This window comes from Gymnogyps californianus, chromosome 11 (genome assembly GCF_018139145.2).
Source record: "Gymnogyps californianus isolate 813 chromosome 11, ASM1813914v2, whole genome shotgun sequence".
Taxonomy (NCBI): Eukaryota; Metazoa; Chordata; class Aves; order Accipitriformes; family Cathartidae; genus Gymnogyps; species Gymnogyps californianus.
The window spans coordinates 23,708,807-23,725,363 of record NC_059481.1 but is presented as its reverse complement, the minus strand read 5'-3'; the positions used below and the strand labels follow the sequence as shown (position 1 = coordinate 23,725,363).

Genomic DNA, 16,557 nt, shown 5'->3' with positions numbered 1-16,557 from the left:
GAAGCTTCCAAGCCCCTCAAATTTCTCTACTTACTGGTGGTGGTGGAAATGGAGAAGAAAGAGGGCTCTCGCTTTAAATGAAAGAAGGACAGAAAAATTACAGACATCTCAAGATCTCAAGCAAGTTTTTTCTGGGCTCACAGATCCGTCGATGTCAACACCACAGAGGACGACTGTGATGGCTTGGGCTGGCTCTGTGCACAGACCCGCGGCCAATTCATGGTTTTCCCTTTAAACTGTTGCAGCCGTCTTTCTCAGCCCTGCAGTTGTGGCTTTTGTGGGCCCCTAGAAAAATATTTCTAAATAGCTCTCATTTAGCCTTCAAATTTTCTGTTCGCATTTTTATTCCATTTGTTTCTTAGCAACAAGCTCAGTTCCCAGGCTCTCTCATTTCTCTCCCGATATTTGTCTTCACGCTGAACGCTTTTTGAAACCACTGCTTAAATTAGGAGTTATAATTTTCTGGTTAAAACCCTCAACCTGCGGTTAAGCTGATCCACAGAAGTACAAAAATAAATAAAGGCTACACAGGGTGTCTGCAGACCATGGCATTTTACACATGGGGGTTTTTTGGCCTCTCCCTCTCTTTTTAAAAAAACTGTTGAAAAATTTGTGATGCCCCCCGCTCCCCCCCATTCCCTGGGAGCATCGCTGAGGGGGTCTCTGCCTCTGCCCACCCCTGCAGCAGAGACGAGGCAGCTTCACCCCAGGGTCAGGTCACGCTGCCGGGAGCAGATGCCCACCGGCCGGCACACACGTGCGTGGTGCACCCAGACCCCGGCTTGCCCCTAACGCCTTGCCTCAGCAGGCAAGAAATATTTTCAAGGCTTCTGCCAAAACAAAGGGGAAGGCCTATGGTGCTGGGAAATACAGTGAAGGGTTGAAAGCCTCTTGTTTCTGCCCTCCTTGCATCGAGCACGGAGCGTGGCCGTCACCCTGACTGAGGGAGCAGCAAGGCTCAGAGAAGGTGGAGCAGAGTCCAACAGCCCGGTGCTCCTTCCTCACTCTGAGACCTCCCCTGCAATGAAATTCCCGTCCGTGTGAGCTGGCGTTACAACGTGAGCCACAGAAACACATCCACGAATTTTCCCTGTAAGCAGGAGCACGCCCATCACTCTCAGGCAGGCTGAGGACGCCTGGGGGCACTTTGTCCCCAGCTCCCCTCAGCTTTGCAAGACACCGGGACCTCCCCGACGTTCCTTCTTACCTCGGACCAGTTCCCCACGGCCCACTGGGAGGGACAGGGGACCTCCCGGTGACAGGGCGCGGTGGCGTCTGGCTTGGAGAGGTGCTGGCAGTCTGCTTGCTGCAAGGCCCTCTGCTCATCCAGCCCCACGCTCTGGATGCAGAGCACCGTCCTCTTCATCAGCCCCGACCGGCCGCAGGTGGCCGAGCACTTCTGCCATTCGCCGACCCACCACCTGGGGAAACGTGAAAGGGGAAATGTCTGAGCCGGGCTCTGTGCCGTGCCCCACCACGCCGAGTGCTGCAGGGCGGTGGGCTTCAGCCACCGCCAACCGAGAGGTGTTCGGGGCCAGGAGATGTACGCGAGATGCACACGGGCTTCAGCAGCCTGTAACCAGCAGCGGGGCCGGGGGGCACGGGGGGAATTAGGATCCCAACTGTGGCTTGTGTTTCAGCCCAAGGTCAGGGCGCCTGGACTGAGGGTCAGGGATGGATTAGTCCCCATGTTGTGTCGGGGATGGTTATTTGCACAGAGCAGAGGGCTCCTGGCCCTGCCAGGATGGTGCCTTCCTGCGCGGCTCGTGGTCTGCCGACAAGCAAGGCACTGCGGCAGTTGGGTAACCATTGGGATTTGCTCCCATGGACCAACGCAGGGTCTGGGACCCATTCTCAAGTACAGGGACAGGAGAGGTGCAAAAGCAACGGATGCAAATAGCTGCACACATCCTGGTGCAATCCGGGCATGGCAGCGACCAAGGTGCCCCCGACCCTGGTCACGCTGTTCGGGCAGTTTGGACTTTGAAGTTTCGCTGAGAAGGAGCGAGGGGAAATCCAGCGGACCTGGCCGGGCAGGGCTCCTCGCTGCACGTCCTCTGCTGGTCGTCGGGGCGGGTGAGCGCGTCGCAGTACCGCTCCTCCACGATGCCGGCCAGCTTCTCCACGCAGTGCACGATCTGCCGCTGCACCCCTGCGGACACAGGCAAGGGCTTGGCTCGAGACGAAAATCGAACCGAACCACCGAGCGAGAGGAGGCCCTAAGGTAAGCCTGAGCCACCAAAAATAGGGGAAAGAAAATGAAACCGCCACTGAAACTGGAAGTCGAGAGCCCGCTTCTGCTGAGGTACCGATGCCCTCATGGAGCCCAACAACACCAGTGCTCCCAGTGTACCCAGGTGGGAAAAACAGAGCTGGATACCTGGCCTTAATCTGACACATGTGTGATGAGACCTACAGAGCTCAACTGGGCTGGAAAACGATCCTGGATACGCGGCTGCAAAGCAGGGACATCTGGGATGGCAGGGAGGGATGGATGGATGTAAGCAACACCAGTCCAGCCAGGGCACGGGCTTCCAGGCATTACAATCAGCAGACCGCAGCCAAAGTCCTTCCCTGGGGCTGGCGGGACGTGGTGTCTGTCTGTCCAGCACAAGGCAAACCTTGGCTCCTGCCCTGAGAGCGAGTCCAGGGCTGCTCACACAGAAAGCTAAAAACAGATCACGGAAAGAGTTGGCAAACCTTGTTCTCCCTTAAAAAACAGCTGCCAGATTATACCTGTTCTTTCAGGGCTTAGGGATGTCAGGAAATACCTAAGGAATGGCAAGAGTTTCCACAGAAGGCAAGGTGAGGACAACCGTGTCCAGAACTGTTGGCAGACGCCAAACTCGGAGAGACGGCTTGCTTCAATCGTCGCAAACTCCATGAGATGTCTCTGCTCGCCCTCCCAGTGCTTTGTCTCTGTACCAAGTGGTTCACAGGGACAAAACGGGTCAAAAGCAGGAACGTCACCAGCCTTCTGCTGGCTCCCACTCTCAGATTTCTGCAATGACCCTGGCTCAGTCCTGGTGGCCTCCGGCTGTGTCCTTTGGTCACAGGCAATGCAAGGGGCGAGCTGCTGAGCAGAAATCTCTGGAGTAAAAACTTAACTACCCTACAGCTTTTATAGTGAGCAGTGAGATGAAAGAGCTGCAGAAAAATGCCCTTCCACAAGCTGCCTAATGGGATTTAATAGCGATGCAGCCGGCGGAGGCTCCGCAGAAAACACCCCGCTGCCGGAGGGACCCCTTGGCTGGGGGGAAAAGCCTTTCTCCGCCTCTCTCCCTTTGCAAAAAGCCTCTGCAGCCGCGGCGCAGGACGGACACCTCCGGTCTGCAGGCACCGTGTGTTAGGACTGCTGAAGCCATGTGGAGGAGCACACGTGGGGCAGGACAGCGAACGGCGGAGATGCTGCAGCCATCCCGGCACCACCATCCCGCACTCCCCGATGGGCTGGCCAGAGCTGCATCCAGCCATCAGAGCACACGCGTGTGCACGTGCACACACACACATACATACACACACACACTGAGGCTTTCGGGGGGGCTGTGTCCGAAGGGGAGCCAACTGACAGCAGCACAGCTCTTTTTTGGCAGCCTTCTGCCCCAGCCGCAGCTCATGGATGAATGACCCGCCGAAGCCTCCTGCCCCCGGTCTGCAGCGCTCATGGGACGACATTTTTCAGGATGACCTCACCCTCAACACGCCGCCTCGCTGCCTGCTTTTGTCCTCCTTTTTACAACACGTACTTGACCCGTGACTTGGGAGAGCTGTAAATATTAACCACCGCCATCAGCTGAGATTGATAGCACCCTGCTGAAGCTGCTGAGTTGTACCCTGGCTCAAGCGCTCGGGAGCTTATGGGGCTGGCGGGGCTGGGGCCCTGGGGCTGGCCCCTGCAGAAGAGGCTCAGCCTGAGCTCTCCCAAATCCACGTCTCAGCTCACACCGTCATCCAGCCCAGGGAGAGGGGCTCAGCCCTCCTCCAGCCGCTCGTCTGCAGCCAGACAGGGTAAGCATCCTTACCCAACCGCTGCCTGATTTGCTCCTGTACTTCCCTTCTGTTCTGGAAACCAAGCAATCAAACCTTGCAAAGGAAAGCTGGTTTTAAAGAAAAGCAAGTGCCCGTAGCTCCCGTCCTTGACTCCCCACGCTGCAGGGCCCGTGCAAACTCACAGCGAAGAGCTCTCAGCGTAAATGTATGTAAAACGCCCCGCCAGCTCCTGCCGCACTACAACGCTCCTGCTCCAAGCAGGAATCCACACCTATCTCCCAGGAACAGGCAGGAAACATCACCTCTCACCCTGTGCTACCTAGAAAGGATGAGTGTCTTTGAATTTCTTTTTTTAGTGGCAGATGCTCTCGAGGAAGCGCTCGCTGGTGCCAGCCTCCCGCCTTGCAGTGTGCCTGGACTGTCCCCCTCCATCGGCCGCCCCAAAAGCTGCCCGGGGGGCCCTGGGACACCTGGCCAGCGGCACAGTGGGGCAGGAGGTGGGGAAGCAAGTGTCCGACACCACGGGGCACCGTGGGACCTGGGTGCTCTGCCCGCGCCAGGCACCCTCCCACGTGCTCTCCGTAAAACCCTGGAAATGATCCCCCCGGAGAGGCCCAGTCAGGCGGGAGACAGGCATTCGACACTCCCCGGATTTCTCTAAAGCTCTTTTGTCTCCATCACCCTGACGCCGAGGAACACCCGGCGCGGTAACAGGACACCGAGCAAGGAGCAAAGAGCTGATAAAGCGCGGGGTCCGGCGAGCAAGCGCGGCGGGGGCACCGGGGAGTGGTGACCTCAGCAGATGTCGCTTCCCCCCCTACCCCAGACCTCCTGAAACCAAAGACCCAGGAATTTCTAAGGCATCCCCGAAGTACGTGGATGCTCTGCCTGCTCCGCTCCTCCACCGCGGGCAGCCGAGCCCCGGGTCCCGCAGGAGCTGGACTCACCGGTCCCACACGTGGCTGTGCATGTAGTCCAGGAGCCGAAGCGCCAGAGGAACTCTGTCTGCTCGATCTCGTTCTCGCTGTCGGCCGGGCGCTGGATGGTGTACTGGTACCGCACGCCGGGGTTGGTCTCCTGAAACAGCAGCTGCGGCGAGACAAGGGGCGGTCAGTGCATTGGCCCTGGGCAACGGGCAGAGGTGGCTAGTGCAGAGCAGTCGGGGTTGGCCATTGCACCCCAGGGGCTTTTCAGGAGATAACAACCTGCCCAGCACGCCCATAAAGATGTGATTCTCTGTCCAGCTCCATACCAGGGCTGCATCACCTGTACCCCAGTAGCAGCTCACGACCGTTTCAGAAATGGGGTTAGCAAATGGCCGAAGCAGTGCAGGAGCAGAGGAGCTGCCCCAGCTCAGAGTGCTGGGCTTGGAGAAATGTCAGGTAGTAACAAAAAATAACAGTGAGAGCACTGAGAATCACCAGGACTTTGGTTTTATGCCTCCCCTGACGAAGAGCCTGGAAGGATTCCCCTGTTAATCCTGTCCAGTCCCACTGCCAAATGCAACCCCGTCCAAGAACCTTCTCAAGGTTCAGCACAGTGAAGGGTCCAGGGCGGCCAGACGTCCCCTTCCCTGCAGCCGGAGCTGGGGCAGGAGGTTTTGCATGTGCCACCACCGGCCCCAGCCCAGCCCTGGCTCTGCAGCACGTGGGGCAGGAACGACCCTCCCCGCACGGACAGACCCACTGCTCGCTCCCGCCGGCCGGGAGCATGCTGAGCAACGTCTGCCTCCCTCCATCACTCTTCCTGAACTCTCAGCGAGGGATGTTATGGCTGGAGGGAGGCTCTGACTGCTCCCAGCCCCATCTGCCGGACTGATGGTGGCTGGCCTGGATGGATGGACGCTCAGGTGAACATCCGTCACAGTGACCTGTCCTTTGGGATGGTGGCAGAAGGAAGGGAAGGGGATGGCCAGCAAGAGTCCAGCCCCGCAAAGGAGGAATCAAATCCACTCACCTCCGCGTGTCCCAGGGAGCGTTGTGCTCCAGCAACTGCCCCGGGGAAGCCCCACAGCACATCTCAGCTCGAGATGCCGGCTACCTGTGTCGGTCCTTGTTTGCATCTCCAACCTGCCACCAATGTGCCCCGGGTGGCACCAGGCGAGTGGCTTGACCGCGTCAGGGCTGCAGCCTGCCATCCATCCCCCATGCACCGTGGCTGGGGGTGCACCCACCCCGGTGTGACACCCGGGGCTGCAACAAACAGGAGGGAGCCGCTGGCAGCAAATGCCGGCGATGGCTGATGGCGACATGTGCCTGAAGGAATTTCCTTAATTGCTCCCCACTTGAAACAGGTTCCCGCTGCTCTCAACACGCCCAAAGTGGCTCCTGTGGTTGACACAAATCCTGCCCAAAGCACCTCCCGCGCAGCGCTCAGCAAAGGCTGGGAGTTTAACCTTGTTTTTCTTAGCCTAAGTGCTCCCATTATTGCCAAAGCTTTGTTGTTCTTGGAGCTTTGGCGGGAGCAAGGGCGTCTTTCCAAAACCTCTTCATGAATATTGAAACATTTTTGTCAAAAGGTTTTAATTAGGTTACGAATCCCAGAAAATGATTTGCGGGTGCCGAGCACGCCAGCGTTCCCATTAACAGCAGCACTTGGCGGCAGACGAGCCCAGGATCCCGCTCACATTTCATCCTGAGCCTCTGCTGAAAGAAATGCAAAAGGCAAAGACTTTGGCTGCTCGGCGTGGCCAGGCTCCAGGGCAAGCCTCTGCAAAGGGGCTGATGCTCGGGAAGAGTGCACCGGGCTGAGCCGTGATTGCTGGGGCCGGGGGGGTCTGGGGGGTCCGTGGGACATACCTCCGTGGCGGTCACTGCCTCTGTGACACACTTTGCACCACAAGGAATTTCAGCCTGGTGCCGGCTGTGCCATCGCCCGTGGGAAGATTCCCACCAGCTTCTCCGGGGGAAAGCTTGGCCTCATGGGCACGAGGATGTTGGCTCCCAACAGCTTTGCATTAACTGGCAGATCCCTCACTCCCGACCGTCCTGGTGGCCATTCCCAGGGGAAGCAATTGCAGAACCAGGCACAGCAGCAGCAGCAGCGAGCAGCTCCGGAGAGACCTGCCCGGCAGGGATGGCCCTGAGCCCCCTGCACTGCGCTGCCGTTCCACCACCCTCCCCACCGACAGTTATAACCATGGCAAAGCTGCACAGAGCTCATTGAAATATAAAGCCATGCTGAAAAGTAATCCCCCAGGCAACTCTTTTCCATGGAAACAAGGTGAAAATTAACAGAGTGGGATTGGTTTGCAAAATAAGGCAATCTCCAGAAAAGTGCTAGAGCTGCCGCTGCTGCAGCAGAGGAGGGGATTAGCGACAGTCAAGTTGGGCTCATATTGAAAGTGTTTGCAGGATGCGTGAATTCAAGAAGGGGATTCCCAGGGAGCAGGGGCAGCAGCCGAGGGCTCGGAGCAGGACCAGTCCCTGGGCAGCCGCGCAAGCCTGGGGAAGCAACTTTGTGCTCCATCGTCAGGATAAAGACCGAGACTCTCCTGCCGACCCGGAGGTAAAAGGACCATTAGGGTGAGCAGGTCATGTAGAAATAAATAACCCCTGAAGTTCATTGTCTGCTAAGTCTGCTCCCCCACTGCCTGCTCTGCACAAAGGCTGGCTGCTGGAGGCAACGCCTGACGGGAGCAGGAGATGGGCAGATGCTCCCCTCCTGTCTGCAACTCTGCCATCCTGGAAACACACTGCTGCGATGCAATTTGGTTTTAATTTTTTTTTTTTTTGCCTATGTGGTTAATTGTAACCTCTCCTGCCCTGACCCAGGCAGGCAGAGCGGCAGGCCCTGGGAGCTGTGACTGACACCAGGCAGCATCGGTCCCCAACGGGGCTCACCTCCTCAAAGCCTCGGGGGTCTGATGAACAATAACAACTTATTCTGGGGAGGGAAGTAGCTTTACGGAATTCCCACATGCAAAAAAGAGTAAAACTTGAAATTTCTAGCTGTTACAGAGGATTTTAAATGATCCTTTTGGATTTTTACCTTCTGCCTCAAGGACTTTCGTGAGGAAGCAGAGCCTGACCTGCAGCATCCTGGGCGGCATCACCTGGGTTTGGACTAGGGAGCACGACCCCACGGGCCGAGCTCCTCACCACAGCATCAGGCGGTGCAGAGGGGGGCACGGCGCTGGCGGGAGCGCGGCACTGCCGAGGGGTGCCGGTGGGCCACCCTCTGCCACCGCCCACGGCATCGCGACGGCTCCCAGCTCCCACCGCCTCTGCTGGCTGCTCCAGCCCTGCCAGAAGCACCGCGGGCTCTTCCCCTGCTCTTGATAAGATATGGGAAAGGCCTCAGGAAAGGGGCTCTTTCTCCTCATGCTCTCTCCGCTGTGTAAATATTTTGAGGGATGCTGCAAAGGGGATGAGGCTCAGCCGGCAGCGGCATGGGCTGGAAACACGCTCCTTGGGCCAGCAGTGCGTGCGCGGCTGCTCCCGCTGTTGGCTCCCACAGAAACGTGGCTCCATCCCTCGGACGGCAGGGAAGTGCCGTGATGGACCACGGCAGCTCAGCCCTGCACGGGAAGGCCGGAGAGTCGGCAGCTCTGTCCCCCCCATCCTCCCTGCCACACACCCCGACCACCAGCAGATCCTGGACCGTACCTGAATCCACACGGGCTCCACGGTGGGCCCCGGTGAGGTGAGGTTCTCCCAGTTCCCTGTCCTCTTGTAGGTGAAGGTGGTCCCCGCCACCCTGTAGTCCCCATTCCACTGGATGGTCCAGCCGCCGTTCAGGAAATACTTCTCCGGGTCCTCGCTCCGCAGCGCCAGAAAATTCCCGGCTTCTGCGACTTCTTCAATCCGGATCTCCCGCGCTCCCACGGGGATAATCCCAATATCGACGTAACCTGGGAACAGAACTGAGCATTGGTCTTGGGGGAGTAAAAGACGTGGCAGAGACGATATGTGCTTTTGGTGGGTGCTAGTGTCCCTCGGGTGCCAGCATCATGCCAATCCTTACATCTCTGTAAGGCACCAACAGGCACCAAACCCCACCTTGCACCGAGCCCAGCTGCATTCCCTGCTGGGAGAGCCCATGGCAGAGCGAGACATTTCCCACACGGGTGCTGGCAAGGTGTTTACCACACTTTCAACATGTCCTTGTCAACACACAAAATCCCCTTAAACCTCTCCAAACTGGCTCCAGCGTGCACAGATTTGTTTTCAGGCCTTTAGACACAAAGAGCAGCAAGGGGATATTTTTCTTCCGAGGAGCAAGAAGTGGAACGGCAACGCCACGTCTCCCCATGCTGCCGCTCAGGTCTTATCCCATCCGAATCGACAAGTCGTGATTAAAAACCACACTGCAAATGAGCAGCAGCAGCAGCGAGCCCGGCTCCGGGTGGAACAGGCACCCGGTGTTTTGGGGACGGAGCCGAGCGCCCTTACCCAGCCCCTCGCTGTCCTCGAAGGTCTTCTTGACGGTGTGGCAGGTGGAGCCGTCCCCGTGGCAGACGCCGCACCGGTCCTCCACCGCGTTGGAGTCGATCTCGTAGTCGCAGCCCACGTTCTGCAAGGCAGCCCCGTCAGCCGCCCGCGGCCCCGCACGCCCCCAGCCTCGCACCGCGCCATCGGCCGCCGACTCGGCAGGAACGAGGGAGAGGAGGACCAGCCTTGGTCCTAAACGGTGGGAAATAAGGGACTTGGGTGGGAGAGAGGGGCGAGCGGGAGTCTTTTTGCAGGATGGGTGGTGAGGCAGCCACATCGGCTGCAATACGGGTTTCTCTGACACGTTCTCGCTGTCTTGCTGTCCTGTTCATACGCAGTGAGGATCACGACCCACATCTTGTTTATACCTTTTCCTACCCGAGTCCCCGGGCAGCAGAGCCTGTCGGCACACGTTAAGTGCCGAGCCGAGCTGGTAAAGCCCCTTGGTCCTTGGCCCTGCTAGTCCTGTTTCAAAACACTTCCCGAACACCTTTTTTATATTCTGCTGAAACACTCTCTAAATCTCATGCCAAATCGCTCGAGCTGCGCAGAGCAAGAGCCTCCCTGTGATTTTGCACCATGAAAGCCGCAGCCAAGACCCCAAGGGGTCCCGCTGGGTCCTGTGCCACCGAGGAGCCTTCAGCCTTCGCTGCCCGAGGAGGTGCCCAGGCACCGCTGGCACACACCTACAGCAGAAGCAAGCACTGTCTAAACTACTGCGACAGCCCGTAGCGAGCCAGGTTTAACTCTGGTGTCGCAGCCAGCAGCAGGCTCAGCGGCGAGGAGGATTTTGTGTGCAGTGAGCTCTGGCTAAACGTGCCGTCACCCGTCGCGAGCTGCTGGATCGCACCCCGTTGTACGCACCAAGTAAAAATCATGACCCCCGCGCCCTCCCTCCAGCCCGCGCCTGTGCATCAGCGCGCCGCAGCCTCTGAAGTAACTTCGAGCCTATTGCAGGAGGAAACGGCACCTTCTCAAAGCCTCCAGTTGCCGTCGGGCCCCTGCCCGCTGCCTCCGGCAGCACGGCCGGTGAGAGGGGAAAGTTTCCACGAACGGTTTTTGTATAAGAGGCTGCAAGGAAACTCGTTGACTGATTATTTTCCCCCTTTCCTGCTGCTCTTTGTGCCTTCCAAAAAGCCCATTTTTCCAAAAAGCCTTTCAGAGAGCGTCTTTATCTAACACTACGGCAGACTCAACCGTGTCCTGCCTGCTTGTGCATGTCCCTGGTGACACGTGGCCGTCAGCTTTGCAGCAGCGTGGCTTTGGCACGTTCCATGGTGGGAATCTGCCCCACAGACCAACAGAAATCCAATGTCCTGCATGTGTGCTTATTCTATCCTAAACCTCGGGACCGCTTCCCTAGGGAAAGGGAAGGTGTGAATGAAGGGACCGTCTTGCTGCCACTGAAGGCAGCTGGAGGACGCAGGGCACAGCTCGGCAAAGCCTCCCCAGCCACGCCAGCATCTCCCAGATGATTCGCAGCGCTGACCGTGCCATCTCCACCAGATTCCTGTGCCTCCCATGCTGGGAGATGCCCTCCCCGGCCGGCAGCCAGAGCAACGCCGTTGCATGTCGCAGCACATTTGTAGGGAGCTTCCAAGAAAGAAAAATAACATCCCAGAAGGAAGGACAAATCCCAACGCTGAGAGAGGCTGCCAAGCGGGGGGAGGCAACTCCATCGCTGCGGGTCAGACCCGCAGCCACCAGCACCGGTCACACTTGGGGTGCAGGGCTGGGCATCCTCTCTACGCACCCCTTCATATCCCTGACATTATTTTGAAGTGAAACTTTTCTTCCTTTATTTCCTTGGGTTTGTGCTCTGTTTCCTTGAGGCCAGCACAGAGGCTGAAATATGCCCATGCCACAAACCTCACGGAAATAAGGAAAGCTTTCTGAGTGGTGAATGACAAAATGAGTAAGCTCAGCCCGTCAGTGCATGCAAGAGAGGGGACGGTGTTCACCTAAGGGATGGGTCATGGCGTCTGCCTCCATTTCCCCGAGCACAGGGGGTCCTTGGGCTCCCTCCCCAGAGAGCCCCAGCGTGGGACTCACCTTGCAGATGCCGTTGATGCACATGTCGCGGCTGGCGTTCATCTCGTAGCACGGCGTCCCGTCGATGACGGCGTCCCGCAGCTTTTCTGCAAAGTATTCGTCCTCCGGCCGGCAGTGCAGCTCACAGGGGTTAACTGGGGAGCCCAACAGGCAGAAACTAAACCAGAGCAGCTGGGGGCCACGTAACCATCTCCAAAACCATAAATTAACCCTGCAAGCCCAGCCATAATTTAAAATAAGGCATAAACATGTTGCAAGGCAAATCTTACAGACACGAACAGCAAAATCAAGGTGTTAGCAAGACTGCGTTTCAGGTTTTTCATTGGGGCTGCAGACAGCAACCCGGCAGTGGGCTTTGCCCTCGACTCACTGTTGTTGGGCACCGGCGTCCACCTGTAGAGTTTCCCTTTGTAGAGCATGGGGTTGAACTGGCTGCACTGGACCTGGCGGAAGGAGGGCTTGTCGGGGGGACATGGCCTGATGTTGCAAATCCGGAACCGCTTCCGCTCCCCCAGGCAGTACCTGCCCCCGTACTTCGGCCTGTCCGTGGGAGGGAAAAGGGAAAAACCAGAGAATCACAGAAAGGTTTGGGTCGGAAGGGACCTTAAAGATCATCTAGTTCCAACCCCCCTGCCAGGGACATCTTCCGCTAGGTCAGGTTGCTCAAAGCCTCATCCAACCTGACCTTGAACACTTCCAGGGATGAAGCATCCCCAGCTTCTCTGGGCAACCTGTGCCAGTGCCTCACCACCCTCGTTGTAAAAAATTTCTTCCTCATAGCTAATCTAAATCTACCCACTTTCAGTTTAAAACCGTTACCCCTGTCCTATCAAATAAAGACCTACCACACACAGGGGGAAACTCCCTTTTTATTCACAGCTAAGGGAGGGTGGTTTTGTACCTGCTGCTGAGGTTTGATCTCATGAGGTTGCGTCAAGCCTGAATCCACCTGGAATCAACAGGGAGCTCTCCCAGTTATAACCCACGCATTGCTCTGCTGCAATGTTTGGGTAAGGAAGCTGGCTATGAACCCAACATTCACCCCAGAAGGATCCCCACTCCACAGAGCAAGCTTTTGAACGTGTGGAAACCATGGCCCACATCCTTCTTCTCCCAGTCCCTCCTGGACCAGCTCCCTGCTGCTGCTGCGGCTGCCAGGCTGTGCTATGGGACCACGCAGGGTGAGACCGTGGACCAAAGGCAGCTTTTGCTGAGTGACGGCTCTCAAGCCGGATTAGCTACATCTTGGGTCTTGTCCCTCTTGACAGTCTCTCCTTAATGTTGGAAATACAGCCAATTTTACAGGTCTAGCGCACAATGCTATAAAAGCAGTTATTAAGTCAGGTGTCACTGGCAGCGTCCATGTCTGAAGCCCCCCCACCTCCTGCAGCTGCAGGCGGGCACCCTTCCCTGGGGGGTACAACATCTCCTTCACCATCCCGGGTACCGTGGCTGACGAGATGCCAGCGCTCCCACGAGCCAGGTTAGCCAGGTGCCCGTACTGTGGCTGCTCCGGAGGAGCTGCTCTCCATCCTGCCTGGGATGCGCTTCCGACTCTGCTCCTCTACTGCCCAAGGGAACGGCAAAGCTGCCCCTGGACTTTTTAAAGAAAGAGGGACTTTAAAAGCAACAACAGGTTTTTCTCAGATGCCAACAGACTCTCAAAATACTGCCAACCATCTCCTGACGCTTGCCTTTTCCTTTGGCCACAGCACTCTCCACGGCCCATGTCCCCACGACCTCATGAAAATTACTTTTCCCCTGATCAGTTAAGTCCGGGCACACTTTGCTGAAGAGAATAAAGTCAATTATTATTTTAGGGTTGTGTTTACATACCCTGCCCCGAGGAAATGCCTGCGGGAGGAGGACTGCCCAGTGCTCACGTTTGTTCACTCCATCCAAAAGGCAAAGCTGAAGATTTACCTACGGTGGCCAAAGCAAACAACTGCCCGGGAAATTCTGCTGCTTTTCCAGTGTTTGCTCTCCTGCCCGCCTGCAGCTGTGTTTAAAACACTCCATAAACTACAACTGCACTTCTGCCACAAAACTCATGTCAAACACAAACCCAGCTCTTGACCTGGGACCGAGATTACACAGCGCTTCTTTAAACAGCTCAACAGCATGTGCTAAAAACAACGCGCCCACGGAAGAAGCTGGGCAGAAAGCACATCTAGGCTCATTAGAGAGCCCGCTCCCGCAGCTTTCAGAGCTCCTCAAGCCATTGAAAAGCGACTGCCACTGGAACATTGCTCACAAAGCCCTTTTCTCTCCCCGTCCCAGGGCGCTCTGCCACCTGGGCAAGCCGGGGGCTTTGGCTGAATATAATACAACAGCGACTGGGTGACGAAGGGGACATCTGGGGAGCAGATGGGTCAGCCCAGAAATCACGGGATGGACAAGGCAGCTCCTCCGTCAGTGCTCAGATGCTTCCAGGGGAGAGCCAGTGCTGGCTGCCGTGCCGGCAGGCTGGGGGCAGGCGGCCTCCGGCCAGGCACAGATCAGAAATCGCTCACGGAAAGCAATGGGTTGATAAACAGCAGCTGGATTTTTCAAAACGACACTGAATCAGGCTCAAAGAACACCTGCTTTTCTTTTCTGTTATTAAAGGACACTGGATATGTTTTACATCTACAAGCGTGGAGTCTTTGCTCTTTGTTTGAGTCAAATTCCAACTGCTCTCTGCCTGCACGGAGCAGGAGCGACTTATCTGTGGAATGGGACAGAGCAAACTCTGCCCCTCCAGAAGCTTCTGCTGCCCAGCCGGCTGGATAACCCCATGAAATGAATCCCCTGAGTGTTTCAAAAGCACATTGTTCAGACTGAGAACTGCATAATGGCACAGTTTTGCCGTGCGATGCAGACAGGGGTATGACCGCACCGGCCAGATGATGGTCCCCAGCTTTACAAGACGATAAGGAAGTATTGGGTTCCTCTCCTAAATGGGGTCTGGATGAGCTCCGGGGGAGCAAGCGCTCGCTTACGTGGGGCTGCTGCACTGCCTCTCCGCGCTCTGCACGCCCGCGCCGCAGCTGCGCGAGCAGGCAGCCCACGAGCTCCAGGAGCCCCAGCCGCCGTCGATCGCGTCGGGACGGTAACCCACGGGCACGCACTCGCCGTTGAAGCACCACTGCAAAGGGACAGGCCAGAAGAAGAGAAAACAAGGTTTAAGGACGCAATAATTGATGTTGAGTCAGAGAGCCTGGCCGCGGGGAGCACTGAGGCCCAGCACCCATACGGCCCTGTGAAAATCCATGCTTCGCTCGCACGGAGGTGCCTGGGGTTCAGCTGGGCTCTGCCAGAGCCTGGCGCACCTCTAAGCAATGGGAAATTCAGAGATGTTGGGCTATTTGAGCATTTGTCCAAGGCAACATACCCAAACCGCCACCGAGACCCCTCAGCAAGGGGATTCATAACCTGATCTCAGCCCAGAGGGAAGAGCCAGCAAGGCATAGCCCCGGACAAAGGCACGGCGGGAGGTTTCCCAGGGAGCGGCGGCTAAGCCCAGGGTCATTCGCGGTGCTCTGGGGCCAGGGCTTTGGGAGGGGACGCTGAACCTAATGAGGAGGGACGCCTACAGATATTTTTATAACTCTACAGTGTTATGCTACCTTGGGCAGGAAAACCCTGTTCTGGAAGAGCGACACGTGATGGCTCTGTCCCAGGGCTGCTGCAGCACAGGAGCCAGTGTCACCCATGCAAGGGTGACCGAAGCTGGCTGCAGAGAGCTGGTCCCCCTCCACACCCTGTGCCTGGTGCAGCACCCACCGAGCTGCCGTGGGTGCTGCCAGCCCCTCGGTGCCCCAGAGTGGAGAGAGGTACCTCCCCTGCGGGGTGGCAGGTCCCAGAGATGAGCATCCGCCACCGCAGCAGACAGAGAGCAGAACAAGCCTTGCGCTCTCCTGCCATGGTAATTAACTGTGGGTTTCACCTTCTTAAGGCATTTTCAGCTTCACTGAAGGCAGTCCCTCCCTGGCGGCAGTGGGTGTTTGGGCAGAGCAAGGGCGGCGAGGTGAGCCCATCCCTGTGTGCCAGAGCCTGCAAAATTCCTCTGTGTGCAGGACAAGGAGGCTCTGCGGCCGCGGAGGCGACTGCTCCCCATTACCTTGTTCTCCCCGCACGCTGTGCCGTCAACGGCAGCGTCCAGCTTGGAGTGGCACGTGTTCCCCACCGTGCACCACAGTGTGTTGCAGACGCTCTGCAGAAAACACGGTTGCACAGGACACGGTTACCGCACCGGCCAACCCATCGGCACAAATCTAACTTGCAGGGAGAGGATTGCCCCGTGCAAAACCCCCCACCCCCAGAGAGCCCCTCGGAGCCGCACAGGCCCATGTTATGTTGGGGGGGACCCCGGCTTACGTCCATGTCGTCACAGAAGGTGGAGTAGGCGCCGTACTGCAGCCGGCACTGGTGGCCCACGTCGTAGAGGACGCCCGGGGGCACCAAGGGGTAGTCCAGCACCTCCCGGGCAGGGGGGTCATCCAGGCACAGCCCCCAGCCCCGGCTGAAAGAGAGAGGTCAGAGCGGCATCGCCACTGGCCCAGCACACCCGTACAATGCTCCGGCGGCTGCTAACAGAGGAACCGAACAGCTCATTAACGTCCCACCATGATGAGAAGCAATTAGCATTTCTAGCTGATAAGACCCTGGCTCTCCAATCAACCCTGGAGCCGCTCCAGCACACGGACGGGCACGTGTGGGTACCCGCTTTTCGGGGTGGGTGCCTGCTCCCAGAGCGATTGCCCCACGGCCCCCGGGCACGGGGGTTATGGGGAAGGCGAAGGGGCAACGGCAGCAGCGGCTTCTCTGTGCAGCTGCCGGGCCGGTGCCTTGCACGCTCCCGCTTTCCCCCCTGAGATGCCCCTGTCCCCTTGACGGAAAGCCAGAAATGTCATGTTCCCTGGGAATAATCCCCTGGATTTTTGCTTTGTGAACAGGTCATGAGCTCAGTCCTCAGTCGGGACCCCGCTTTCGCCATTCAAGGTGAAGGGTTTCATTGAACAAACATTTCATTGCCGAGAAACGGATGCTGTCCCCGCGTTCGTACATCACGCTGACCCCAGAAACGTCCCTGCGGACACCG

General features: G+C 57.6%; 1 protein-coding gene across 1 annotated transcript in view; it reads right to left on the bottom strand.

Moving 5' to 3' along the window:
• Positions 1-16,557, bottom strand: part of ADAMTS7 (ADAM metallopeptidase with thrombospondin type 1 motif 7) — a 52,454-nt gene that overhangs the window by 19,688 nt on the left and 16,209 nt on the right. The window contains exons 9-18 of the mRNA XM_050903557.1: positions 15,834-15,978; positions 15,577-15,669; positions 14,456-14,601; positions 11,845-12,014; positions 11,475-11,608; positions 9,384-9,504; positions 8,598-8,842; positions 4,938-5,079; positions 2,026-2,152; positions 1,208-1,421 (exon numbers count right to left, since the gene is read on the bottom strand). Of these exons, the coding sequence (XP_050759514.1) occupies positions 1,208-1,421; positions 2,026-2,152; positions 4,938-5,079; positions 8,598-8,842; positions 9,384-9,504; positions 11,475-11,608; positions 11,845-12,014; positions 14,456-14,601; positions 15,577-15,669; positions 15,834-15,978 (1,537 nt within the window). The remainder of the gene's footprint in view (positions 1-1,207; positions 1,422-2,025; positions 2,153-4,937; positions 5,080-8,597; positions 8,843-9,383; positions 9,505-11,474; positions 11,609-11,844; positions 12,015-14,455; positions 14,602-15,576; positions 15,670-15,833; positions 15,979-16,557) is intronic.